Raw genomic sequence first — 27,355 nt, 5'->3', positions numbered from 1 at the left:
ATACGACGCGAAATCCTCGAAGTACTGCGCTTTCGCGAGAGATGAAACTAGTGCCGCGTTCCCGCATTTTTCTTGCGCTCAGATTTGACCCAAAAGCAAAGTAAAGCTCTGTTTCTTCCATAGGTGTATAGTGTCCTTCACTGTTTTATACCAAGCTGTGGTCGCTGATCGAACTGAGTTACGCTTGATCACCTTAGTGTGCGATGATGCTCACAGTTGCATCTCATTAGCTCATTACTATCCCAGGCACTTAAAAGTATGGAGTGGCGTGAAGGAGAGTGTAGCCTGTGTAGCTGGCGGAATTGTTGCGCCTGGGGTACTTTCTTGACGAAAAGCCGCCACTCGAAGCGAGCGGCGAAACCGTGAGGGAGAAAGGTGAAAATCCCTTCTTGACTTGCCCCCAATCTTCACGTGGCTCGGCCGCCAAAAAAGTACAGCATCCAGCTACGCAGGCTAAGGAGAGTGTGAGTCCGCCTTTCCCTTCTTCGCGCCGATCCCTTCCCTTTCTTCTCTCCATAAGTCACCACTTTATCAATCCAGCGTCCCATGTAAGGTAATCATCCTAGAATACGAGCAGTCTCTCGTTTTTCTAGGTCTGTCGAACAAAACGCGCGAGACACGGAAATGACCACGCGCGTGACTGAAGGCGCGAGACAGGATAGGCGCGTTTCTCGCCTCGCCTCTCTCGAAATTTTTGCTTTTGGAATCGCTCCGGAGTCTTGAGCTTTGGAATTCCTAATTTAGGTTTAATAAAAATCCGGAATTCTGCTATCAATAATTCCACTGACAGGGAATCCGGATTCCAGTACCTGGAATCTGAAATCTACAGCGTAGAATCCAATCCAGTCCTGAGTATCCAGGACTGTCTTGAATCACCTTACAGTATAGGGTGATATGGGCTTTGTAATTAAGAGCAGACTAACATGTAATCGATCTTTGAGACCTTCCATTAAAACTTTTTCTCGACTAATTTCAAATAAAGAATGACCGAGTTAGTTCTCCCCAAAATAAATCATTCTCTCAAAGGCTTTAAGGCGAAAGTAACTTGAGCAAATTAATATGCGGATGGCTGGTTCCCTTTAGTTAAAACTATTTTTTTAAAAAAAAAATGTTTAAATGATAAGAAAGGAAATAAATAAAAAGAAACAGAACAAAGGGAAAGAAATAAGAGAAATACATCCGTATTCAAGAAATGGGAAGAGAGACCCCGATTGGTTGTCGGGCCGGGGTTCAACCTGTAACAGCTCGCTCAGCTAAAGATAACCCAGCGTTAGTATAGTATAGTTAGTATAGTGCAAAATTTGAATTCAAATATGAAAGCCAAAAGGTAAATTCAATTTGATTTTTTGTCTACCTTTTGATGATTGGATTTGATTACAGTTAACTGAAAAAATGCTTTTCAACTAAAGAAAAACAATCCCAGATTTCATGACGATATCTCAAGGAATTACGTCGTGCACAAGACTCTTTGCAGATGATATGAAGGTGTCTAGGGTACTGAGGGACACTAAGGAAGATGTTGAAGAACACGGCAGAAAGATCTTACTCGTTTGGAATATTGGGACAATTGATATTTAACACTGATAAATGCGAAGTGATGGGTATTTCTAAAAAGACAAACACCGTCGTCGCAAGCTGAGGAACCTGAATTGATGTGATTGGAAATCATGCATTGCGCGCTCAATCTACAGATTAGTCAGGTATCCGCTAGCAGATAACTAACTAATCTGTGGGTTCTGTAGACTAGGTTGCGCTGATTTCCAAAACTATCTATAGGCTCTTAGCCAATGAGAAGACAGATGGTGACTACAATGTATAATAAACAGGGTTATCGGTACGTGGGGAAAAAAGTTCATCCTGGAGTAGGCCTGGGGAACAGTTTCGAAGGCTCAATCAAGAGACAAGCTGCACAGCGGTCACAAGCTAAAGCACTGGAAAATTCAAGATGGAGGACGGTAAGCATGTTTTTCCCACTGACTTATTGCTTAAATTTATCCTTAATTTGGCGCTATTCAGTTTTAAAAACATGTTTTCTTTATGTTATTAAGTCTTTTTCATATTTATTTCACGAAAATGAAACGTTTGCAACTCTACGCAGCGTTGATTTTCAGCTTTTTCGTGATTTGGTCTGGTTTGTAGCGCTATGTCGATGAGTTATTCTTCTGATTTCAACTAATCTCACTAGTATTACATATCTAATCTTTGAGGGTTTAATACTTCAATTTATAATTAGGTTCAGGTGCTAGGAGAATTTCTGCCATTACTCTCAGAAAATGACCATGAAAAATGTACCTTTTTCTTTGTAAATATGATCTTTTGGTCCACGAATTTTCTCAAAATTCTAACAGTATGAAATGTATTTCTTTTAGTTGTTGATCAGTTGTTTAGCTCAGTTTCCATTGGGATCATTAGACCCTTAATAAGCCGCTTGTTGTGAATTTCACAGTACTTGACACTGAACAGTTTACTTGTGGCAACTTTTTTCGTTTTCTTTGAGGTTGATAGGTTTACCTAGATTTAATTTGTACTAATTGTACTCAAATTGCATTCCTTTTTGAAAATGATCTGGCATCCCTTTACTTTGTTAATTTTTTTGCTTAGCGTATCTTGTCAGTGCTTATGATGTATCTTAAATGTAGCTGTTCTTAGTGCTCTGTATCTGTATTTTTTGTGTATATCCCCTATATTTTGGTGCTTTTGCTGTAACTCTAATTGGTATAATAAACAATTATTTCTTTGTTTATACCACTTCATGAGAAATTTCTTCAATTTGATTGGCTTAGAGCAGTGGTATTTCAGCTTGATTTGAAATACCTACATGTGAAAATTACAAACCTTTTGCAGGTAGTAGTATAAACAAATAATAGCATAATTTGTATGTGATATTTGGCATAAATACCACTTTTGACATTTCAAAATTGTATCAAATTTCTCTCGCCTACCGGCTTGTGAAATTACATATAACAATTTTAAATATCACTTGTGGTTTTTATACCAAATATCACTACTAATCATGCTATTACCTATACTAACGTAAAGTTCCTGAGCACATAAGCAAGTGTAATTAGAAAAAATAATATTAACAAAGTGATCTAGACATTATCTCTTTTAGTGCCTGGAAAAATACATGTAAATCCATGACAAAAACATGTCTATACATCGTACCAAAGACAGACTAATTTGTTAGTTTTTTATGTTGTTTTGGTAGATCTTGAATTGGAGCATGAAGGAGCAGCTCCAGGGTCCACCTCACAGCCAGTTAGGCGAAACATTTCTTTAAAACTGAAAGCAAAGAGCAAGTCAGCAAGCTCATTGTCATCTGGGAAAAGCAAGAAAAAGGAAGGAAAAAGTGGAGAAAAGTCTAGGACAGGATCTGAAGGTAAAGAAGCCAATTTTCTTTCAACGCTGTACAATGTATGTCTGGTTTTAAGCCTTGCTGTCATGTTGTTTCCTTAGACAAGAAACGTTAGTCCACTTTGCCTCGTCACCCAGGTGTATAAATGGGAACCTGAGGAATGCTGTGTGAAGTTCGTTGAGAGACACACACTCTTGAGCATCTCTGTCAATAAGAGCCTGAGACAGTGGATTCCCTTTGGCTACCATGACATGACCCCTGGATACTTTCATAAGAAAAAGGAATATAGAATATAGAACCAATACAGTGCTTGAAAAATCTTGAAGTCCAGCTTGTCCTTGGGGCAAGCAGCTCTCATATTTTGCTTGGTTAAGGCCACCTTTTGCTTTTCTCTGTTAATGATTCTATTAGAGGATCAGTTGTCTTGACCCTCATTGGGCAAGTGAGCCTTCAAAGTTAGTTGTCCTGCAAGAAAATCCAGCACTACCGGATGGGACTTGTTTTGAGCCCTGCAACATAAATTTGTTACTGTTCATTTCCCTGCCTACATATTGTACATTTGAACATGTACGGTATATCCAGCAACTTGAAATCTGAGCAACAGCCCTGCTTGAGGAAATAAGCAACATTGACAAGTTTTTCATTTTTCTGTGACTGTTTGTTTATTCAAAAGAGACAATCAGTATTACAGTGGAACCTCGATATAATGAACCTCTGTATAACAAAGTCCTCGGTATAACAAACGATTTTCTTTACCCCAGTCATTGTAAGATATGAAAAAGAACCTCGATGTAACAAAACCTTGTTGATATGGCAAACACATTTTGCCAGTCGCCTGGCCCTTTGTTAAATCGAGGTTCCACTGTACAGATGTTTCTTGAACCTTCTGGAAAAACCTAATTGGAAAAACAGGTTTTTCAAGAATGGTCTTTTTGTTGTTACATCTTACCTGTTTTCCCCCTTTTGTCACTAACTGACCTGTCAGAGAGTTCTCTTGTATTTTGGCTCATAAATAAATTTCAAGTTGCTTTTGAAACCTTCCGAAGCTCTGGTAAATTTATTAAGTTGAATGCCAACAAGGGTGTGCCTGTAATGAGCTAGTATCCCATCCAGAGAGGTTAGCCATACCCCTACGGTGTAAATGCTTCATGCTACAGAAATTAGGTTAAGCTCTGGATGTTTGGGCGTCAAGATGTAGGTCTGCCTCTACCTGCTTTTGCACCAAGTTACACTGCTCTATTGTATGTTAATTCTTGCCTTCAGTTTTACTGTAATTTATTTTGTACTGTAAGTGTCAAAATTCTATCATCACGGTAAAGGTTCTTATATTTTTTAAAAGAATTTGTCATTCATGTGTACCAGCTGCCATACAACCATGATTTTTTGTGATGAAATAGAAAAAGAGTTGTGTGTTTGTTTACAGAAATCCTTGTCAAAATTATTTGATTATTTAATTCTGCCTGGATTTGTGTAAACATTTTTCAGGTAGAGGCCATAGAGTATAGCTAGGTTATATTGACAGGTTGTGTAGTTTTCAGATGATAAGATTCAAGTATTTAAAAGTCAAGTAAACTGCATATGCAACATTTCGCTAGATTGTTAAGTTCAAGTTCAAATTCAAGTTCATTTATTCACACTTATTCAATTACAATACAACAACAATAAGAAAAAAAAAGAAGTAAAAACAGAGCTAACTAGACATTGAATTAAACATAACAAAGGAAAAAAAATGTGTAGCAGCCAAAGGAGCCAAGCTTTCAAGTTGGCTACTACCACAGAGCGGTTACATCTTGTTCAGTGTCATATTGTTGTAAAAGTCCTCTTAGTTACAAGAAGCCCTGGATAGTTATTTTATTCTCATGTGTTTGTCATATCTATTAGGTGATAAGGAAAGTAAAAGGAAAGAGAAATACCCCGGAACAGCTGTGACAGCTCAAGTGGTTGTTATAAGAGAACTCAAGTGGGATCATCAAGTATGTACTATTAATTTTTATGATTTCTGCTCATTTAGTTCCAGTCACTCAGCCCCTATTTGAAAGTCGTTTACTATAAATGACCTAATAAATGTCTACTTCTAATTAAACGCACCCTCAACGCTGTTAAAATTTTATTAGATGCCCTCTGTAATAAACGCCCCTGTCTAATAGTTAGATGGCGCCCCATAAGAATTACTCCAAACACTAGGAATTAGCAAAAGGAGCAAAATCATTCAATTCATTCAGTTTCTTGCTTGATTAACAAGGGTAAATGTGTATTTCATCTTGTTCAATGTCAAGTTAAAAGTGCGGATAGACTAACGATGCCAACACAATAACAATGAACGGGCATTCTAACATCAATGTTGGGATTTGAAAAAGAGCGATAATATGGATCTCTAGACGTATCAATTGATGGAGTGGATATTCCATTATTTTTAAACTCTCTTGATATTTTTGCTGAAAGCATGTTAGGTTTGTTGAGCTTGTTACAGTTATGAGAATAAACCCTTCTCTCTTTTAAACGCCTCCTTTCTATTAAAGGCCCCAACCTTGGACCCCTAAAATTAACTAGACACCCTGGGTGTTTATTAGGTCATTTACAATAGCCCCCCAAAATTAAAGTGCCTATCACCCGTATTCAGTTGTATTAAATTTCGAACATAATTTATGTAATTTAAAGAATTTTTTGCAAAGAAATAAAAGTTATTTTGTGTTTCAACACACTTTTATCAAAGGATGAAATCGGCAATTTGAGGCTAATTTCCCGCCATATTTATTCAAAAAGGAGTGATTGAGAGACTGGGTGCTAAATGCTTGTGACGTCAACCCGGTATCTTGTAGCCAATGATGTTATCGCTGAGATACCGGGTTGACGTCACAGACTACTCGACCCAGTCCCCAATAAGGCGGGTTTTTTACTTCGTGAACCGGGATTTTGATCGCTTGTTCAAAATCGAGATTGAGCTCAAATCCCAGTCTATTGCTTGTTTTTGCATGTTATATGTTTCTACTTCTTAAAAAGAAAGATATGGCCTATGGGTTATAGGCACTTTAAGTCATTATTTTTTTCATCATAAAAATTTAACCCCGTACTTGTAGATGAGATAACTTAGGCTCTTACATTTCTGTCATCATATTAGTTTTGTCATTCAAACAAGACATTTACTGTTAGGTTTCAAAATAGTAAAGCTTATCCTCCTGTCTTCCTCACAGATTTTGCCAATTGGGCAAAAAGTGCAAGATCCACTTCTCCACCTTTGTGAAAAGTGCTCCCTACCTATCCCTGTTTATGGCCGACTGGTATGTATAACAAGTATTTACAGTGGAACCCCGTTAATGCGACTACCGTTGGGCCATAAAATCCTGGTCATAATAACGAGGTGGTCGCATTAATGGGGTCTTCAAAATAATTACATGACTCAATGGTTTTTACATCTGGTTTGAAAGAATATGGCCGTAATAACGAGGTGGTCTTATAAACGGGGTGGTCGTAAGGCGGGGTTCCACTGTACTTATGTACTCCTTTACCAGCGTGCAAAGAAAGTCGTGTCTGATAGCCCGGGACTAGTGGATTTTGTTATCAGGCTAGTGAATTCTTTTCTCAATTTCCCTTATGGGCAAATGGATTTTTTTTAGGAAATTCACATTACAGGAAAACTGTAATCAATCCTGCTCATGAAAATTTTTTTCGGGGGTAATTAAAATGGCTCTTGGGCTGGTACAATGTACATGCTAGTTGCAGCTTGCACGCATGGCAAGCAGTGTAAAACTGACTTTCTTTGCACCCTGTTTACTCCACGAGTTAATGACATAATCTCGTGATGTATGAATGCACTGAGGCTCTTGTTTGTTAGTCTGTGGATGAAAGTCTTGGTGTTATCTTCTAAATTCTCTTTGATGGAACCTCTGCAAGATTTTTTTTTTAATAATAATATTTTTCTGGAGCTCTCAGTTTTTCATTTTTATAACTCCAGTGTTATTCTGCTGGTGTATCTCCTATGGTATCTTGTGATCAGTACTTGAACTGTTGTAACAAAATTGTTGTAGAATTTAGTGGTATCCAGATCATTGATTATAGTGGATAACTGATAAAAAAACCTCCAGTAACTGGATATTGACGAGGCCTTATACACCTACTGGTGCGATGAGACATGATGATGATGATGAACTGGATATTGATTGTGGAAAATGTTCACATGAATATCCACCCAAAATAAAAATAAAATTTATGGTTGACAAATCATGTCTTTTAGAATATTAAAACCTGGGCGCTGTATTTTTAATGTCTCATACAGTGATGCAGCTTTAATGCATTGATGACCCTTTTCTGATACCTTTCATACACGTATGTTTTTGTCATGTTCCTGGAAATAATGTGCATCAAATTATGGCCCTGCTTAACTCTCTTTAGGTTTGTAAGGGTAAGTTTGTTCACATTCAATTGTACACATTGTGTTAAGATGGGTAAAAGAAACATGTAGGTAATTATGATTTTAAACGAGCATTAAGTCCAATTGTAACTACAGCCCAAAAATCTGGGTGTATAGAAAAACACTTTCTACATGACTGTCTTGTTCATGTACCCTTCAAAATTAATAATTTATGCCTTCCTTGTCTTTATTTCAGAGTCCATGCAAACACTCTCTCTGTTTAACATGCACAGGAAAGGGAAATGGAAAATGCCCAAGGTACAAGTAGATTTAAGATAGATTTCATCATTTTTGTTACCTCAGTACAACTTGGTCTGCCAAAAAATAATGTTTACACTGGGCTGTACATTCAATGCTATGTCACTAGAAACGTGGTTGCTTTTGGTTGTACATAATTTTTACTACAACTTGTTTAATCAAGACCAGGCACTTTGGAGTTCTCAAAAACTCGTTTGATTGGGTTTTTGAGTTCCAGAACCAAGTACATTCAATGCTACGCCAAGTGTGGATGACCTTGGTTGTTCATGTTATTTTGACTTTAACTTGCTTAAGCACAAGGCACTTCGGAGTTCTTAAAAACGTGTTCCAAAGGGTTTGTAAGTTCTAGAACTAATATTACTTTCAATGCTATGCCACTAGAAGTGTGGTTGACTTTGGTTGTTCGTGTAATTTTGACTAAACTTGCTTAATAATCACAAGGCACTTTGGAGTTCTTTTAAACTTGTTCCAAAGGGTTTGCGAGTTCTAGAACCAATAATAACTGGAATTTGGAAGTGTAAGGTCGTTACCAGGACTTGAATTTTGGCCACATGACAAAAAAAAATCTCAAAATTCAAATGATGAAAAAGAGACGAAATTCAAAGTTTTGATTGACGTACTGACGAGCCATGCACCTAAGTTGCTGAAAGTTGCCTTTCATGGTCCCAGAGTTGTTGATACCAAGATCCAGCCTATAAGTACATGTAGTCTCCCACCTCCCTGTTTTTGTCTCGTCACACAATGCTCCTCCCTCCTCTCCTTTCCCCTCCCTTTCATGGGGAGTAGTGTTGCGTGACATGACAAAAACGGTTGCTTGAGAGACTAGTTTACATTATGTAACGGGAATAATATCCAAAATGGCAGTATTTCCAAAAATTGCCCCTGTCTTGTTGTGCAACGTCTTTTAGGTCTCATTATGTTTGGAGGGGAGTTAAATTTGACAAGATTTGTCCCAGAAGCTGGGGTTTAAGAACGTATGAAAGAACATGGGAAAGATCCACTATGGAAAATCAAGTATGAACAACATTTTGTGAATTTAAGAATTTCCTTTATTAAGAGTCAAAGTGATGTTATAAAGTCATTTGGTTGGTAAGACCAAGTATGAAAATAATATTTTTGACGTGAAGAGTTTGTATTTTCAGGTATACTTCTAATGGCAGTACACTATTTTCTGCCTGAGACAGAGGAGCTGTTCGCAAGTAAGTCATACTCTGTGGTAATTGGCATTAGTGATCTCTTGACTAGCCATTAACAATATTAATTTGCAACTATTCTTATTAAAATCAACAGATGTCAATTACTGTTAAATGTCTAAAACTTAGCTCCTATTATGTAGCCACCCCTCTTTTTAGCCAGGACTACTATTAAAAATTATCAGTAAATCATTGAAAACAGAACATCTGTTAATATTACTGTCAGTGCTTACCCTGAAGGCTTAATTATCAATCAACAGAGGTTAGACTACAGGTAGGTACAACTTGTTATTTTTAATAATTAAATTCAAATCTTACTTTGTAGCTGTCACTTCCTTCAAAAATATTCAGCCCTATTAATTTCAGTGAAAATATTGTGAATTTGTGTGTTGCTATAACAATGTTGAAGTGTACACACATTATGAGCCAGGTTTCTTTAATTCTGCTTCCAAAGCCATTTGCATATTTGTACAAAATGAACCTTAAATTTATATATATATTTTTGGTCGGTGAATTTGATCAAAATTGTTCATAATTTGTTCTTACAGATATCGACGTTTTCCTGATCATCACGAGTTTGTAGAGGATTTGTTCTGTCACTCAGATGCTGTGGAGGACATTGATATTTCACCTTATGATGAATGTATCTTTAGCTATATGCATTTTAAATGTACTTCTAATTCTCAGCAGACATGATTGTGCATAGCCTTATAGAACATAACCAACATTTCAGGATGCCACCTACAGTTTCTTTGCGAAGTTATATCTGAGGAACGAGCATAGAAATTCTGTTATACTGATGATGTGTCACTACTCTCTACCCAGATGTAAGTACAGGTAGTGGCCAGTGCCGGATCCAGACCTTGCGAGGGGGGTGGGGGGGGGGGGGGGCAGGGTCCAGTCTCCCAAAAAAATTTTTCTGGCCCCAAATTTGGTCTAAAAATAGGGGGGGGGGGGGGGGCGGGCCTCCCAGGCCCCTCCTCTAGATTCTCCACTGGTGGCACATCATCAGTATAGAATTTAAGAATATTTATGGAGATCATTCTGGAGAATTTGTAGGTGGATATTGGGCTTAAAGGGATAAGGGCTTTGATGTACCAGTGGCACATCCTCACTTAAAAATCCACAGGAAGAGTAATCTCTCTCGTTCCTTAGTTTGACTGTGGTTTCATTTTGTTCTCCTTAATATAACATTCTTAATAGATTTAGTAACAGCATCAAAGGACCAAACTGTTGGTGTATATCGACTGGGACCACCAAGTCACGGCATTACAGAGTATGGAGAGATAAGATAACAACAGAGTACATCAGCCTTCTGTTGACTGCCTGCAAGCGTCTACAGATCCCAAAGTCAGGGTCAACCCCTGAGCAAAGGGTTCTAATAATTCAGGCGTGTTGGATTTTGTAGAAATGTTCTGGATTCTTAATGGGATGTGGCCATCACTGTTGACATATGCAAGCTATAATCATGGAAAGGAAGCCATCAAATTATCATAGTGTACGTTACACACTATATAATGGGGGTGACTATCAGTTCACAAAATAGCCTTGGCCAGTTACATGTAGTAAGCTTGTTTGCCATGTTTGATCAGAGGGCTACTCACTTACATTTGGGGGAAAGTGAGATATTATGCAATCTGAATCTGGAATAAGGACTTCTCAAGCTCATTAATAATTCATAATTCGAGCCCACCAGTCATCACTTGTATATACTACATCACGTGGATGCGTTTGGATACCCAATGAAAAGCTAGATGAAAGTCTTTAAAGATTTGAATTCAAAGTTCCAAATGTTGACTGATTCTAGAATAATCATGTGACATGAATAAATTAGTTCTAAGTAAATGACGTCTGATGCAAACAACTAACATTTATTTCTTTTAAAGAATGTAACAGAATAGTTGGGTAATTCACATATTATCACAGTTCGAAATGTCCCAAACCTATAGGAAGTAACGACACAAGTTACACAAAGTTAAAATACAAAGCTCAAATAAAACCTTTCAAAATCAGTTGAAATGATATTTTTTGTTACTAACAGCCAAAGAATTTAATGCGCCCTCACCATTTTTCTCTACCAGGAAACGTTTTAAGCCGCAGACAATCGGCTGTAAAGCATCGGAGAGGGATATCATCCACCTCACGTATTTGCAACCTCTTGCACGAACTTGGATAGCCTTTAGTTTAGAATTTTGGAATTCGTGATTTCAATGCTTTCAGTCAACTCTTGCACATCCACACCAATGTCTTCACCTTTGAACAGTCTGCCTGGCTCAAAGGTGCAAATCTTGAGCGTTTTTTGGTCTTGCTATTCTCGAAAAATCTGCTCATTTGTTCTTGTAAACTGTAGATTTCAGAACAGAATTGATAACACACTCTTTTTCCTCGTCAAAAGTTTCGGGCGTCTGAAACCTTGAACTTGACTGATCCATGTCGCACAAGAACTGAATATTATGATAAACACTGAATTAAGTTGGATGACTCCCAAATGACACAGTCTATCCAAACAGTTGTTAGCACATTCTATAGCTATAGCTATTGTTTAATCACCAAAACGAAACAACAATAAATGAATAATAATAGTTAGCCACTTGTTTAACAAACTATACCAAAAACTCGTGCTTCATGCTTCGTGCTAGGTCGGGGTATCCAGACACCTTGGAACAATAAAAGTACTCGGCCTTCAGCCTCGTGCTTTCATCTGTTTCTCGGTGTCTGGATACCCCGATGAAGCCCTCGCACTCGTTTTTGATATACTACTTAAGAGTTAATCAACAGGTGATTATACTATTAATTTTGATAATTATCCCTAGTAGCCAAGTACATTGTTTAGCAATCAGTACAGTACTTCAGGATTTTCCTGCCGCTAGCCTTAAAAGAAATCAGTCTAAAGGATGAGGATATTGTTGTTAAGAAGCTTGCCCTTACTCAGGACTGGCACCAAGGGCTGGGGGCCAGGGATTTCTCCCGTGGCCGGCTACTATGAGCATGATCACCAGCTACTTTTATAAGGAACAAAAGAAAAACAAAACCCACAAGTCTTCCTCGCTAGTTGTTTAATTCCCCACCACCTACTAATTGCATATACCCAGCAACTAGAAATCTTAGTGCCGGCCCTGTCTTACTGTTATTTGGATCCTCAGAAACCTTCCAAGAAGGACGTTGTCTGGATTACAATATTAATATTACCCTCAGTGGGTGTAACACAGGAAACAAAAAAGTGTAATACTAAGTAAAAAGAGTTCCTTACAATGAAAATTGGGTATAAACTTTATTTCATGTCGGGAAAACTAAGAAAAATGCAACTTATTTATCCATTTTTTTTTCATATCACCCTATTCTAGACCTTGCCACTCAGAGATCAGTCTTTTATTTATGCAGAATAATACTCTTATGTGGCACAGCCTAGGTAAATAGGCAGGCGTACCCCCCGTCTTTTGTTTTTTTTTCTTAGCCCAAAAATCCTTGGGGTCGTTACGTAGTAGGATGTTCGCGTGACAAGCACGAGAAAGGTTGCGTGACAGCCAAATCTGTGTGGCATTCGTTCTTTCTGCGAAGTCTTTTGTGTTCTCCTTTTGTCCTCATTTATCTCCTTTTATTCTTAACCTTTCAAGTTTCGTAAGTATGCTGCGTACTCCTTTGGAAGAAGATCCTTTCCTTCAAGTATTTCATTGAGATAAATTTCGCTCGGCTTCAACCCACCTTTGACACATTCCTTATTCGCTTTGTACGCAATCGCATCGACAACTTCCCCGTTTCTCTTTTCCACTTTAACGGTCAGTCGGTGAAAACGATTGCCTTCATGAATGTGCTCGTGATCCATTTTACACATGCTTCCCTTCTCGCAGATGTATAAAGCGCCATGAAACGCGGAACCTTCGTCTGGGGTAATAGCGTAACCAAAACCATCATCTTTCCAGTTGGTGTTGAAGACGAAGCGATATCCGCGAAGCACTGCGCTCTCGCGAGAAGTAAATTTTGCTCCACGTTGTTTCATTTTTCTGTCACTTAGATTTGATGCAAAAGCAAAATACAGCTCTTTCCCTTCCATATTGTCATAGTGTGGGATACCACAGGCAGACCACGTTGCAATTTTTCCTCACGTTATTTGCCTCTATTTGATAAGGGACGGACTATTGGAAAAGTGATGGGGGGCGAAGAGGTGGAGAAGAAACAAAAAAAATCAAGCAAGGGAACATGTCTCCCCGAAAAATTCATTGAAAGTGAAACCCAAAGGAAAAAGAATCATGGAAAGGACGGGTTCGCTATTTTACTAAAACCAGAATGATTTCTGTGTGCCAGAGACTTTTCTTACGCGGTTTCCGGTGTCTGTCATGTCTTCATTCATAGTGCCACGCGCAAAAAGAGTTTTTTCTCGTGGCTCCGCCGCTCGTAGCTGCGGCCTTTGGCCGACACGGAAGATTCCCGCCACACGCAAGACAGAAATCTCTGGTACCCAGGGTACCAGAATGACAACATCTTTTGGTGGGAGGGGGAGAACCTCTGCCTGAACAAGAGAGGGAAAGACAAAATTAGAAATTGATTAATAACTCTTTTAAAAACAAAGTATATTACGATATGTGACTTTATAGCTTAAAAACACAGATGAGTTTTTAGCTCTGATATTTTCGAAGAAGACATGACAACCTCAGCACTTTTTTTGAATAGATCTGTTGAGTCCGAAGAGGTACAGAGACGACAGCATCAACACAACATACTTTAATACGATAGATTCATACAGCTCTCTCGAATGACCCTCTACCGCCGGTCAGCGGTCAGTTAGTACTTCATGTTACTACATCTTCCTTTTTTTTAAGTTAACTAAATGTCAATAAGGGCAACGCAGTTCTCTAGTGTCCTAAAGTGAAACTAATCTTAGCATTGTTCGATAAGTCTGTCCGGTCTTCTTAGAGCTCCTCTAGGTCTAAGGCGTGTCAGCATCGGTTCAGGCTGCAAGGGCTTGTCCACTGCTGGTTGGTCCCCAGGTACAAGTAGTTCTACATAGTCTTCTTGGCTGGCTCCAGGAGCTGAGGATACGTCTGGGTTCCTCTCTCTTGTTGGTATCGGCTCATGATTCTCATAGTCTTCATTCTGGGGTGGGACCGGAGAACTTCCCACCAGAACTCTTCTTGTCATCCGGCGGTTTCTTCTCACTTGTCCGTTTTGGGTCTGTATGATTACAGATCTTGGACTCTCGTGTGACTTAATCACTGTTCCTTCCTCTTTTAAATCGGGGATCCAAATGCGGTCACCGGGTGACAGTTCCTTTCCCTCTACTACTTTGTGTCTATGGTCATAATCGAATTTCATCTTAGCTCGGTACTCCTTCTCTTTCCTTCTGATGTGATCACGGTCTGGGGTCTCTGGCTTTAGCTCCTCCGGGTGACAGGGGACTCTTGTACGAAGTTTCCGACCCATGCTCAATTGTGCTGGAGAGTAACCGTGGTGCAATGGAGTATCTCTGTAATTCAGGATAGCCAAGTATTCGTCATTACTCTTATTCAAGACCGCCTTCATAGTTTGGACCGCCCTTTCCACTTCACCGTTGGACTGGGGGTATCTTGGAGACGATGTTATGTGTTGAAACTGCCAGTCTGTGGAAAAGTTAGTGAGCTCGTGTGAATCAAACTGGGGGCCATTGTCGCTAAATAAGATGTCTGGAATCCCATGTCGACTGAAGATCTTCTTAAGTTGCAGGATAGTCTGGGCAGAGTTTACATTCTTGGACACTTGACTTATCTCTACATCTCTTGAAAAGTAATCTACGGCTGGGAGGTAATGTTTATCCTTGTGCTGAAAGAATTCTACGCCAACTCTGCTCCACGGTCGTTCTGGAAACTCAGTACCTTTCATTGGCTCAATGCGTTCTCTGCGATATTTCTCGCACATGGCGCAGTTCTGCACGACTCTTGTGATGTCTTGGGAGATTCCAGGCCACCACACTGAGGAGGCCGCATTTGCACGTGTTTTGGTAATTCCTTGATGACCATCATGAAGACGCCTTAATACATCTGCCCGCAGCCTCGGAGGAATAATGATTCGTCGTCCTCTCAGGAGCAGGCCGTCGTGGAGGGAGATGTTGCCACGTTCACTCCAGTATTTAGCTATTGGCCCGTGGACTCTTCGTTTCTCTTCAGGCCATCCATTCTGCACATACTGCATCACAGTTTTAAGTGTGTGATCACTCTTCAACTCAGAACGTATCTCATCTAACCGCTGGTCGGAGGCAGGTAGGGTTACCAATACAGCATTCACATAGCACTCGACTTCGTCATGTAGGTCGTCCCATGACTTAGGCTCCTGGGCTTTACCCTCCTGGGGGGATCGAGACAATGAATCAGCTGTGTACAAGAGTTTACCAGGAACATGTGCGATGGCAAAGTCAAATGTCATGAGTCTCATCCTGAAGCGTTGTATGCGTACTGGTAGCTCGTCAATCAGCTTTGTGGAAAACAATGGAATCAATGGCTTGTGATCGGTTTCCACTTTAAATCTCATTCCGATCAAGAATTCAGCCCAGTGTTCAAGTGCCCATGTGATAGCTAAGGCCTCTTTTTCGATCTGGGCATAACGACGCTCTGTCTCGGTCATTGATCTACTAGCATAAGCCACTGGCCTCATTTCACCGGACGGCTGCTTCTGCACGAGGACCGCACCAAGTCCAAAACTGCTGGCATCAGATGAGACCACGGTCTCCTTCTCTGGATCGTACAGTGCAAGAACTTGGTCGGATGCCATGTCTACTTTCAGCTGTCGGAAGGCTTCTTGTTGGGCTGTGCCCCACACCCACGCGTTCTCCTTCTTGAGCAAGTCTCTTAAGGGTTTCGTCGTCTCAGCCAGATTTGGGCAAAACTTCATAAGGTGGTTGACCAAACCCAGGAAACGTCTCAGGTCTGCAATGTTCTGGGGTTCTGCCATGTCGGTGATGGCTTTGATCTTGGAGGGGTCTTTCCTGATTCCATCACTGTCAATGATTTGGCCCAAGTATTGCAACCTGGATTGAGAAAATAAACACTTCTCAAGGTTGAGTGTTAGTTTCCTCTCGACTAGCCTGTCAAGGACTTGCTTAAGTCGTTTGTCATGTTCCGCTTGGTCTTTCCCGATGATTAGAATATCATCCATGCGGCACTTGACCCCTTCTATTCCAGAGAGTTCTTTGTCCATCCTCTTTTGGAAATGTTCTGGGGCTGAGGATATGCCGAAGGGAAGACGCTTGAACATGTAACGGCCGAAGGACGTGATAAAGGTAGTTAGCTTGGCACTTTCTGGGTTTAGGACTATCTGATGAAACCCTGAGTTGGCATCCAGTTTGGAGAATACTGAGCCTTCTGTTAGGCTTCCCAGGGTCTCTTCAACTGTTGGCATTTGATAGACTTCTCGGCGGACCGCTTGGTTAAGCCTGGTAAGATCAACACATATCCGCACCCTGCCATCGGCCTTTGGCACTACCACAATCGGTGAACACCATTCTGTCGGCTCATCCACTGGTTCAATAACGTCCAGTTGTTCCATACGCTTGATCTCCTCTTGCACTTGCTTCATTAGTGGCAGTGGTACTCGCCTGGGAGTGGTCAAACAAAAGGGTGTGGCCCCTTCCTTCAATTGAATTGTATGCTCACCCTCCAATTTGCCAAGGCCTTGAAAAAGTGATGGGTACTGCTTGACAATGTCCTCCTTGGTCCCTGATTGGAGTGGATGGCTATCAGGCATTTGATGGACAGCTTTAACAGTGTATGTCCCAGGGATTTCATGGATAAGACCAAGACTTCGGATGGCGGGTATCCCCAGAAGCAACTTGGATGCCCCACTGACTACGTACACTCGTTCTTTAATGACTGTTTCGTCTTCTTGGAGGTTCATGACTGCAAATCCAAGGGTCTTTAAAGGAACATCCCCTGCTCCGACAAGTTCTCTGTCAGATTTTGAAAGTGTTCCATATGAAGACTTGTAGATGTGCTCAGGCATCACAGACACTTGTGCTCCTGTGTCGATGCACCATGCCAGCGTCTCTTGGTCTTGAATCTTGAGGTTGACATGCCATCCAGGGTCGGACCTACTGGTTTGAGAGTTTATTGCTGGTTCGGCCTTGGAGGTGTTTGGACTAGTGGGTGTATAAACCCCTCCCACAAATGTGAGGCTAAAGTTATCCTCGGTTTCAAGAACTTCGTTGACCGTCTTTGGAGGTACACTCTTGCATATGATAGGGAAATGTCCCATTTTGTTGCACTTGCTGCATCGTGTATCTGCCGCTGGGCAGTTCTTCTTGCCAGGGGGGTGTCGGCGGTTGCAATACCCACAGTTCCGGCCACTTGTTTGGAAGGGCTGCCTCTTGAAGTCTCGCTGGGTCCTTTGCTCTGTATCTTGACCAGCATGAGGGTCTTGCCTGTTCCCTCGCGGTGTGACGCTCTCGATCTCTGCGGTTTTTGATTCGTGTAACTCACGTTTTGTTGCTTCCTTCAAAGACAGGATTTTCACTGCCTTTTCGAGTGAAAGGGCTGCTCCCTCGTCGTAGAGTTTTAGCTTGTAATTGTCTTCCTTGCAGGAAAAGGTAAGTTTGTCTCTAACTGCTTGCTCATAGAAATCGGCTGGGAACTTGCACTCGGCGGCTCTTTCCTTGACAGTCACCACCCACGAATCAAAGGTCTGTGTGGGCTCTCGTTTAAGGTGAAGCCAAAATTTCTCTCGCAGCATGAGTTGAGGGTCCCGTTTTTGAAAGTATTCATCAAACTTTGCCACAACGGTCGCGTAGTTGTCGGAGTCTTCGGCTGGAAGTTTCTCTTCTCCTCCCGCGGGGTCGTCACGCTCAGGTAGGTAGGTGAAATTCGAGTAAATTTCCAAACACGGCTCGCCGATGTGGTTTAATAGCAGCCCCACTTTCATTTCATCGGGTTTCTTTGAAGCTCCAATTGCCTTGAGGTAAATTTCGAATTTTTGTTTCCATTTTCCCCACGAGTGAGCAGGATTTCCCATCGAAATTTCCAGCGGTTCCGGTGGTTTGGCGAATGGCATGCTTTCCGCCATCTTGTTTTGAACCACGTGCGTAGGATCCGCGTGAAGTTTGACCGGTCAATTCGTCTCAGTATTTGATCCGTTTCTCCGATTGGTTTGATCTCCGCAACTGTAGGCTAGTAGGAAGGTCACGCTTCTGACACCATGTTGAGTCCGAAGAGGTACAGAGACGACAGCATCAACACAACATACTTTAATACGATAGATTCGTACAGCTCTCTCGAATGACCCTCTGCCGCCGGTCAGCGGTCAGTTAGTACTTCATGTTACTACAAGATCTAGCAGGCTACAATGCTTTTCAAGTCTACAATAGTCAACTAGCTGCACCTAATGTTCTAAACTAGGTAAAACATTATTTGCTGCACGTTCATTCAACTGTACTAGGCAATTCACATTTACAAATCACCCCTTTCCACAACATACTCATGCAGTGTTCACTTGGACTTTTTTTGCTAGGAGTCAACGCCATTCTGCTTTCATATTTTCTATGTTTTGATCATTTCTCAAATTTAAAATGCTCATAAATCACTCGTCAGATAAAAAATAACTGCAGTATAACGGTATAGTCAGTTGTATAAAGCTGTAGTTTCTTAGACTGTTCACAGTCTTCTTTTTTTCCGTAAGATCATCGAGATCGAGCGCTTTGCGTTACGGGCTGCCATCTTGCTTGAGTGTTAGGGGCGGGGGCGGTATAATCCCCTGCGCCCGCCCCCTCGGTACATTTGAAAATCAAAATAGCCGTGACGGTAAGACGAGGTATATCTAACCGATCTCACGAAAAAATAGGGGACTGTGAACAGTCTAGTAGTTTCTGGATACCAGCGTTTCTATCAAGACATTGCACTTGAGTTCGCTCTGCGTAAGACGTTAATACAAGGATTTACACAGTGCTCTGACGGCCTGTGAAATCCAGGCTGCTCAGCATACGTTTTTCATAAAAAATTCATAGATTCCCTAGTCCCATAAGAGCAAAAGTAAGGCGCCATGCCGTCTGGGACAGTCGCTGTGTAACTGTATATCAACTATAAAAATATCAACCTCGTTCCCAGGGTTCTCTCCAACCCGTTCCGTAGGGCGGGTAGGAGAGAACCCTTGGAACGAGGTTGTAAAAATATTAGTATTATTGGTCTTAACAGTAAAAGTGGAGATAAAAATTTACGACATACCTTTTTGGTGAGTTTTTCTCAGTATGTATATAATAGAAACAAACATCAAAGCCAGGACTTCGAGCCAGGACTCCAGTTGGGACTTTTCTAACTTTTTTGTAACCAAAAAGAAAATAAATAAAAATAATAAATAAACAAGTAAATCCTAACCCTAACCCTTACCCTAACTAACACTAACCCTAACCCTCGAAAACCTTCCTCTTAGGCCCTGTTTACAAAGAGGGAGGGTAACCCTGGTGCTGGGGTTACCCTAGCAAGCGGGTTACCCTAGCACTCACACATTTCTTCTCTTTTTAGTTGACGTGTTTTCAAGACTGAGGGTTACCCTAGCGCTAGGGTAACCCTACCTGACTGCTAAGGTTACCCTAGCAAGAGGGTTATCTTAGCTGCCTTGTAAACGTTCTGCTAAGGAAAAGTCGCCTACCCGGGACAACTTTCCTCCGTCATGCGTGACCAGTAATCTTGACAATTTGAACGGGGTTATTCAATTTCTGAGCTAAAATATAAACATCTGAACAATGTAAAGTATTTTCTGCATACGATGATAATATTTTCCCGTGTTTTTCTGAATTAAACGTGTTTTCCCAGCCGAGCCAAAAACGCCTGGGGACTAGGCTGGTGTTTTCCATAGAGAACTTCAGGTTTTATTTCAAATCTTGGACGTTACTAAAAGAATGTCACGCATGACGAAACACGTCAGTAAAGCTGGTAAAGTTGACCCGTGTGATAGGGTAACCCTACTTATAAAATTTGCTTGTAAAACAAGAGCTAACTTTAACCCGCTTGCTAGGGTAACTCTAGCACAAGGGTAACCTATCTCCTTCTAAACAGCCCTTACTGGTCATGTGACTTGCAGGAGGTGAGAATAGGGACCTTACGATCCGACAACGGCGACGGCGACGTGGGACTTTTTTACTTCCGGTTACGTACTGCGCATGAGTAGATTTCTGAGACGGCGGTGTCCCAAGCGGTGTCCCTTGCGGTGTCCCTTCACGCGCGGACGTCTAGAAGCCTTGTTTGACTATGAGGGGTGATCTCCGCCAATATTCTGTTTCAAATTCCATTATGACGAACCTGCAATTTCCGGTTCCATCATCAGAACCGAAATTAGACCAACAGAACAGAAATTGAGAAGTCGGAACCGAAATTGAACCAACAGAACCGAAATTAACGAGTCAGAACCGAAATTGAACTAACAGAACCGAAATTAACGAGTCAGAACCGAAATTGAACTAACAGAACAGAAATTACCAAGTTAGAACCGAAATTGAACTAACAGAACAGAAATTAACAAGTCAGAACCGAAATTAACAAGACAGAACCGAAATTGAACAAACAGAACAGAAATTGACACAACCGTCAATTTCGGTTCTAAATGGGACTGGGGCCGTGAAGACAGCGCTGACCGAGTGAAGCCCGGGGAAAACCACTTTACCGCCGTATGTATAATTCCAACATGGCCGCCAATGAGAGTGTGTTTCTTAGAAGTTTCATAGATATTGTTGGAGTAGTGTTGAGAGATCTGCGGGCTTCGGTCGCTGAAAGAGCATTTTATCGCCTTGCCTGGCTACTAGATATTGTCAATAGGTACGCAGATTCGCTGAGTACGACTGTTGACCTAGATCAAGTCCACTTTCTCCTCCGAGAAGCTCGCGAGTGTCTGTGTCTGTTAGATTTTAACCCGGCTCTCTTTTTTTTCTATCAAAAGCATTGTCTCGGATAATTTTCTCTATTCTTTTTAGAGTATTCAATCACCAAATTGTAGACAAAAAGAATTCAACTGAATTTGCTTTCTACGCTTTCATGTCTTAATTCATATTTCGCACTAACCCTGGGGTTATCTCAACCCAGCTGTGAACAACCTAGCCGTGGTGTTTATCCACATGGTACTCTGGGCACCAGATATCCCCCCCCCCCCCGCCCCCCAATTTCGGATTAAAGAAATCTTGGTGAAAAAATGTCTCTCGCTTCCATTTGAGCTTCTGATGCAGTGAGTTGTTCATTTGGATTTTATTACAGGCTTCTTGAGCCAGGGTATATCCATTAACAAAATTTGAATACTTGCCTTACATCTGGGGACTTATTTTGATACAGTTCAACCTCTATGTAACAAAGGCCTGGCCAAGGGAGTGGCAAAATATGTTCCATAGAATGGGGTTATCAAAGTCCATATTCATACACTTCACCATTTCTAAGGCATTATCATTCATAGTACTGAGAATCATAGTACTGAGGACTTTGTTACCTTGAAGTTCATTAAACCAAGGATCATCTGTACTGTACTTATTTAGGATCAAAAGTTTCTTTGGTTTTGCATCAGAATTGAGATTCCGGGCAAAGCAAAGCAAAGAAAGTGTCGTTGGATGTGTGATTGACATCATCATCATCATCATCATCATTATTATGTACAGCAGGTGGAGAATTGTCATCCATGGCGGTACCGACGGATATTCCAGAATGATTGTCTACCTAAATGCGTCAACAAACAACCGTGCCAATACTGTCTTCAGGTTGTTTCACACAGCTGTACAAAGCTATGGGCTACCTTCAGGAGTAAGGTCGGATAAAGGCAGAGAAAATGTAGAAGTGGCTTTGTTTATGCTTTTGCACCCCATGCAAGATCCTGACAGAGGAAGCCACATTGCTGGGCGGAGTGTCCACAATCAAAGAATAGAGAGGTTATGGAGGGATGTCTTTGTGGGTTGCACATATGTGTTTTATCATTTATTTTACCACATGGAAAGTTCTGGTGTATTGGATCCAACAAACGAGCTTCATTTGTTTGCACTACATTTTGTATTTGTTCCAAGGATTAATGAAAACTTGAAGCATTTTGGGAAGGACACAACAGAGGCCCATTAAGTTCTGAGCATAACTACTCCCCAGAACAGTTATGGATACATGGAATGTAGGAGAGCATGGAGAGCAGGACAGCCATTGAATTCAGCAGTCAGGTTTGCAATTTGTTTTGGAAATATTGCTTCACTTTTAGGTCACTAAATTGTTATTTTGTGACCAAATCCTGCTATGATTTTGTTCATTTTTAGTTGCTTTACAGAATACCAGGATCAATATGTTTTGTTATGTCCCTGTCCTGGTGTGTATTTGCGATTTATTCGTGTGAGTTCTTTATTTGCAATGCTGCTTTTTGCATGAATTGCACTCATCTGGCAGATAATACCTTGATGAAGGAACAAGCTTGATCCAGCATTTCAAGACTGATCAGGTTGTAAGAGTAAATAACAATTGAGTGGCTGCTATGGAAGACGATAGTGTTTGGTTAAAACATAAGGTCTTAAAATACAATAATTGGTTGTTTAAATTAATACTGTAGACAACAAAACTGTTGAAAGTGTACATGATATTTTTTTAACCATGGAGCTTCCTTTTCTGCAGAGTGACGAGGCCACTTATGGAATAGACTATGAAGGACCAACACCTTCAGAGGAATGGCATGGTGCCCTCCTATCAAATGAAAGCAACACAGTTGAAGTTCCCCCAACTAGCTGTCCTCTTAATGATAGTGACTGGCAAGAGCTAAACAGAAACTATGATCCAACCTGGGAGTCATTATACCATGGTGTGGACATATATCTGGAAGTACTTGAATATGTTGAAGGAAGAATTCATAGCAACAACTTGGAATAACACTTTGCCAGGCACTATCAGAACAATGGAAATTCAAATCATTTGAATTCACAACACAACTGGTGATTATGAAAACTGTAATCTTTATCTTCTTGCAATGGAAGTACCCCAACAACACCTCTCACAGTAAAAAACAATAAATGCTTAAGAAAAAAGCTGATGTACTTTCTTCTGGCTTCTGCTGAAAACACTAACAGAACATGTTTTAAGATACAAGTGAATGACTCTTTAGTGTTTTGAACCTAAAGAAAAAACTTTTCTCTTGTGCCTTTAGTTGTCTAACAATGCATCATGGAACATTTCATGAGCAACTACATGTACATGTATCTTTGACTTTTTTCTTTTTTCTTTTTCCTAACATTGTAAGAATTGAAGAAGAAATGAAAGCAGCAATGTGCCAACATAACTTCTGTCAAGACTAGGAAATGTCAATATGAGAATCAACAAAATTCTTGTACTTTGATTATCTTATTAAAAATTCATAACAATGAACATGTACAAGACACCACTGTCTCATTCCTATTAGTAACTGTATACCTTTGACAATGTGATCATACACTTTGTTAATCTGTTCAAAGAGCAATAACAGACAAGAAGTTTTTTTCATTACACATGAAAACACCTTAAATATGGTAACATGTGGCCCTCAATCAAATTCAACAAGGCCTGAATGGGCCAAAGATCCTAAACAACACTGTTGGCAATGGACAACATTCCATGTATCCATAACTGTTCTGGGGAGTAGTTATGCTCAGAACTTAATGGGCCTCTGTTGTGTCCTTCCCAAAATGCTTCAAGTTTTCATTAATCCTTGGAACAAATACAAAATGTAGTGCAAACAAATGAAGCTCGTTTGTTGGATCCAATACACCAGAACTTTCCATGTGGTAAAATAAATGATAAAACACATATGTGCAACCCACAAAGACATCCCTCCATAACCTCTCTATTCTTTGATTGTGGACACTCCGCCCAGCAATGTGGCTTCCTCTGTCAGGATCTCGCATGGGGTGCAAAAGCATAAACAAAGCCACTTCTACATTTTCTCTGCCTTTATCCGACCTTACTCTTGAAGGTAGCCCATAGCTTTGTACAGCTGTGTGAAACAACCTGAAGACAGTATTGGCACAGTTGTTTGTTGACGCATTTAGGTAGACAATCATTCTGGAATATCCGTCGATACCGCCATGGATGACAATTCTCCACCTGCTGTACATAATAGTGATGATGATGATGATGTCAATCACACATCCAACGACACTTTCTTTGCTTTGCTTTGCCCGGAATCTCAATTCCGATGCAAAACCAAAGAAACTTTTGATCCTAAATAAGTACAGTACAGATGATCCTTGGTTTAATGAACTTCAAGGTAACAAAGTCCTCAGTACTATGATCCTCAGTACTATGAATGATAATGCCTTAGAAATGGTGAAGTGTATGAATATGGACTTTGATAACCCCATTCTATAGAACATATTTTGCCACTCCCTTGGCCAGGCCTTTGTTACATAGAGGTTGAACTGTATCAAAATAAGTCCCCAGATGTAAGGCAAGTATTCAAATTTTGTTAATGGATATACCCTGGCTCAAGAAGCCTGTAATAAAATCCAAATGAACAACTCACTGCATCAGAAGCTCAAATGGAAGCGAGAGACATTTTTTCACCAAGATTTCTTTAATCCGAAATTGGGGGGCGGGGGGGGGGGGGGGATATCTGGTGCCCAGAGTACCATGTGGATAAACACCACGGCTAGGTTGTTCACAGCTGGGTTGAGATAACCCCAGGGTTAGTGCGAAATATGAATTAAGACATGAAAGCGTAGAAAGCAAATTCAGTTGAATTCTTTTTGTCTACAATTTGGTGATTGAATACTCTAAAAAGAATAGAGAAAATTATCCGAGACAATGCTTTTGATAGAAAAAAAAGAGAGCCGGGTTAAAATCTAACAGACACAGACACTCGCGAGCTTCTCGGAGGAGAAAGTGGACTTGATCTAGGTCAACAGTCGTACTCAGCGAATCTGCGTACCTATTGACAATATCTAGCAGCCAGTCAAGGCGATAAAATACTCTTTCAGCGACCGAAGCCCGCAGATCTCTCAACACTACTCCAACAACATCTCTGATACTTCTAAGAAACACACTCTCATTGGCGGCCATGTTGGAATTATACATACGGCAGTAAAGTGGTTTTCCGCGGGCTTCACTCGGTCAGCGCTGTCTTCACGGCCCCCGTCCCATTTAGAACCGAAATTGACGGTTGTGTCAATTTCTGTTCTGTTTGTTCAATTCCGGTTCTGTCTTGTTAATTTCGGTTCTGACTTGTTAATTTCTGTTCTGTTAGTTCAATTTCGGTTCTAACTTGGTAATTTCTGTTCTGTTAGTTCAATTTCGGTTCTGACTCGTTAATTTCGGTTCTGACTCGTTAATTTCGGTTCTGTTGGTTCAATTTCGGTTCCGACTTCTCAATTTCTGTTCTGTTGGTCTAATTTCGGTTCTGATGATGGAACCGGAAATTGCAGGTTCGTCATAATGAAATTTGAAACAGAATATTGGCGGAGATCACCCCTCATATTTGACGTTGTGCGAAAACGTGGAAATTAAAACCCAACTATGGCAAAGGAATCAAGGTAAAAACGAGACTTTGCGACTAAATTTAAAGAATACTAGTTTGTATGAAATGTCCGAAACGAACAGAGCGTGGAGTCTTTTGTATACGACCACAAACTGAATGGAGAGAGATTTGACTTGTTTTGCTTTGTATTTGTTTGTGATTGTACTTCACTCGCTATCACTGAGCTTTCTTATCACTTACTTTCCAACTTTTTTCTCGATCAAAAAAAGAGAACAATTAAGCTTAATTTTATTTTGGGTTTACTAGGAAATAGGACAGAGATTTTGTCGGCAGCGGTACTAGATTCGACCGATGCAAAGTGTATAAATATTTTCATTGAGCTAATTTTCATTTATAATCGTAGATTAACCTTATTTTACAAGGAACTCACTGGCTGGGTTGAACAGTTATATCGGCGAATTCCGACTACCGCAAATGTTGCTATATTTATAACTGAATCAAAAACAAATACAAAACAGAGACGTTCACATAATTTCCACTGTTTCCTAATTAAATAAGAATTATTTTACAAAATCCAAACTTTATTGATTGCCCAATATTTTGCTCCAAATGCTACACATTTTTTAGTAATTCATGACTGTTTTCATTTGAAAGCGTCCTTCCAACCTTAATTGTATGTTTCCCTCATTCGGAAGGCAAAGGATAACCATCATGTATTCTCATGATCATTTCTTTATCTGTCAACAAGTTCAGCTAATTTATTGGAGGACTAAAGAAAACAAAGATATTGTCTAATATTATGATGATCTAGTTAATACCACCCAAAGCAAGTTATGTTATTTGTTTTAAAAATTTTGATCATGATTAGGACCAAGTGCTAGTAAATCTCAGATACAATGATAATTTTATTGTTAGCAAATTTTGCTGATATACTGATAGTTCTTCCTCATGAAGTAATTTTTGTTGCACTGCACTTTCAGTCAATCAATGAAATGGACTGAAGAACACGAATTGCTTATGTTGAGGGAATTGATGCTTTTGCAGCCATGGCTGCACAAGAAAGGAACTAGTGAGAGAGGAGATGATTGGGAAAAGTTGGCAGTATCCTTAAATGCTATTCCTTATCCCCAATTCCGTGTTACTCAACGGTCTGTTCGTGACCACTATTCAACAATGGAAAAGAGAAGAAGGAAAAAAGTGAGGGAAGAAGACAGGGCCTCAGGTATTGCCCCTGAAGAGGACAAGGAACTAGATCAACTGTTAGATGAAACCATTGAACTCTTTGATGAGTCTGACAAAATCACAGATCAAACAAAACAAAAGCAGGAAGAAGAAGCAAAGAAAGCAGAGGAAATGCGGAAGAGATCATTGGAAACTTTTAAAGATAGCACCAAAAGGAATGCCGATGAACAGCAAGGAGCAAGACCGAAAAAGGGTTGAGCTAGTGGTGCAAGCACTCTGGCTTACCTGAAGGATAGGGCAGAAGTAGAAGCTACTTTAAAAGGTGATGAATTGGAGATAAAAAGGCAAGAGTTAGCACTGCAAGCAAAGGAGCAGGAAGGAAGACAACAGCAGTTTGATATGATGAACAAGCAAACTAGAGATATTCAGCAGCTTCAGCAGCAGCAAATGCAGCAGTTTATGCAAATGAATGCAAACATGATGCAACAGCACCAACAACAATCCCTTGCACTTATGGAACTAATGAAAAAGTTTGCTGGGAGGTGATGCTGGTCAATCTCT

General features: G+C 40.4%; 4 protein-coding genes and 1 long non-coding RNA gene across 5 annotated transcripts in view; 4 read left to right on the top strand and 1 right to left on the bottom strand.

Moving 5' to 3' along the window:
* Positions 1 to 27,355, top strand: part of LOC140923399 (uncharacterized) — a 224,262-nt gene that overhangs the window by 180,253 nt on the left and 16,654 nt on the right. The window contains exon 6 of the mRNA XM_073373490.1: positions 15,900 to 15,927. Coding sequence (XP_073229591.1) covers positions 15,900 to 15,927 — 28 coding nt within the window. The remainder of the gene's footprint in view (positions 1 to 15,899; positions 15,928 to 27,355) is intronic.
* LOC140923472 (uncharacterized) lies at positions 1,933 to 7,418 on the top strand. The gene is made up of 5 exons (XM_073373562.1): positions 1,933 to 1,955; positions 3,209 to 3,379; positions 5,237 to 5,328; positions 6,547 to 6,633; positions 7,308 to 7,418. Exons 1-5 carry the CDS (start codon positions 1,946 to 1,948, stop codon positions 7,416 to 7,418), a joined length of 471 nt encoding a protein of 156 aa, XP_073229663.1. The 5' UTR covers positions 1,933 to 1,945.
* Positions 8,957 to 11,192, top strand: LOC140923411 (uncharacterized). Its single transcript, XR_012164162.1, has 4 exons — positions 8,957 to 9,035; positions 9,164 to 9,220; positions 9,763 to 9,857; positions 10,418 to 11,192. It is a non-coding gene; the product is annotated as an uncharacterized lncRNA (long non-coding RNA).
* LOC140923471 (uncharacterized) lies at positions 14,090 to 15,359 on the bottom strand. The gene has a single exon (XM_073373561.1). It carries the CDS (start codon positions 15,101 to 15,103, stop codon positions 14,090 to 14,092), a length of 1,014 nt encoding a protein of 337 aa, XP_073229662.1. The 5' UTR covers positions 15,104 to 15,359.
* On the top strand, positions 25,532 to 27,340 carry LOC140923470 (uncharacterized). Its single transcript, XM_073373560.1, has 3 exons — positions 25,532 to 25,667; positions 26,593 to 27,031; positions 27,086 to 27,340. Exons 1-3 carry the CDS (start codon positions 25,651 to 25,653, stop codon positions 27,338 to 27,340), a joined length of 711 nt encoding a protein of 236 aa, XP_073229661.1. The 5' UTR covers positions 25,532 to 25,650.

The sequence above is a fragment of the Porites lutea genome, chromosome 13 (assembly GCF_958299795.1).
Source record: "Porites lutea chromosome 13, jaPorLute2.1, whole genome shotgun sequence".
NCBI lineage: Eukaryota > Metazoa > Cnidaria > Anthozoa > Scleractinia > Poritidae > Porites > Porites lutea.
This window is presented reverse-complemented; position numbering and strand designations above follow the sequence as displayed.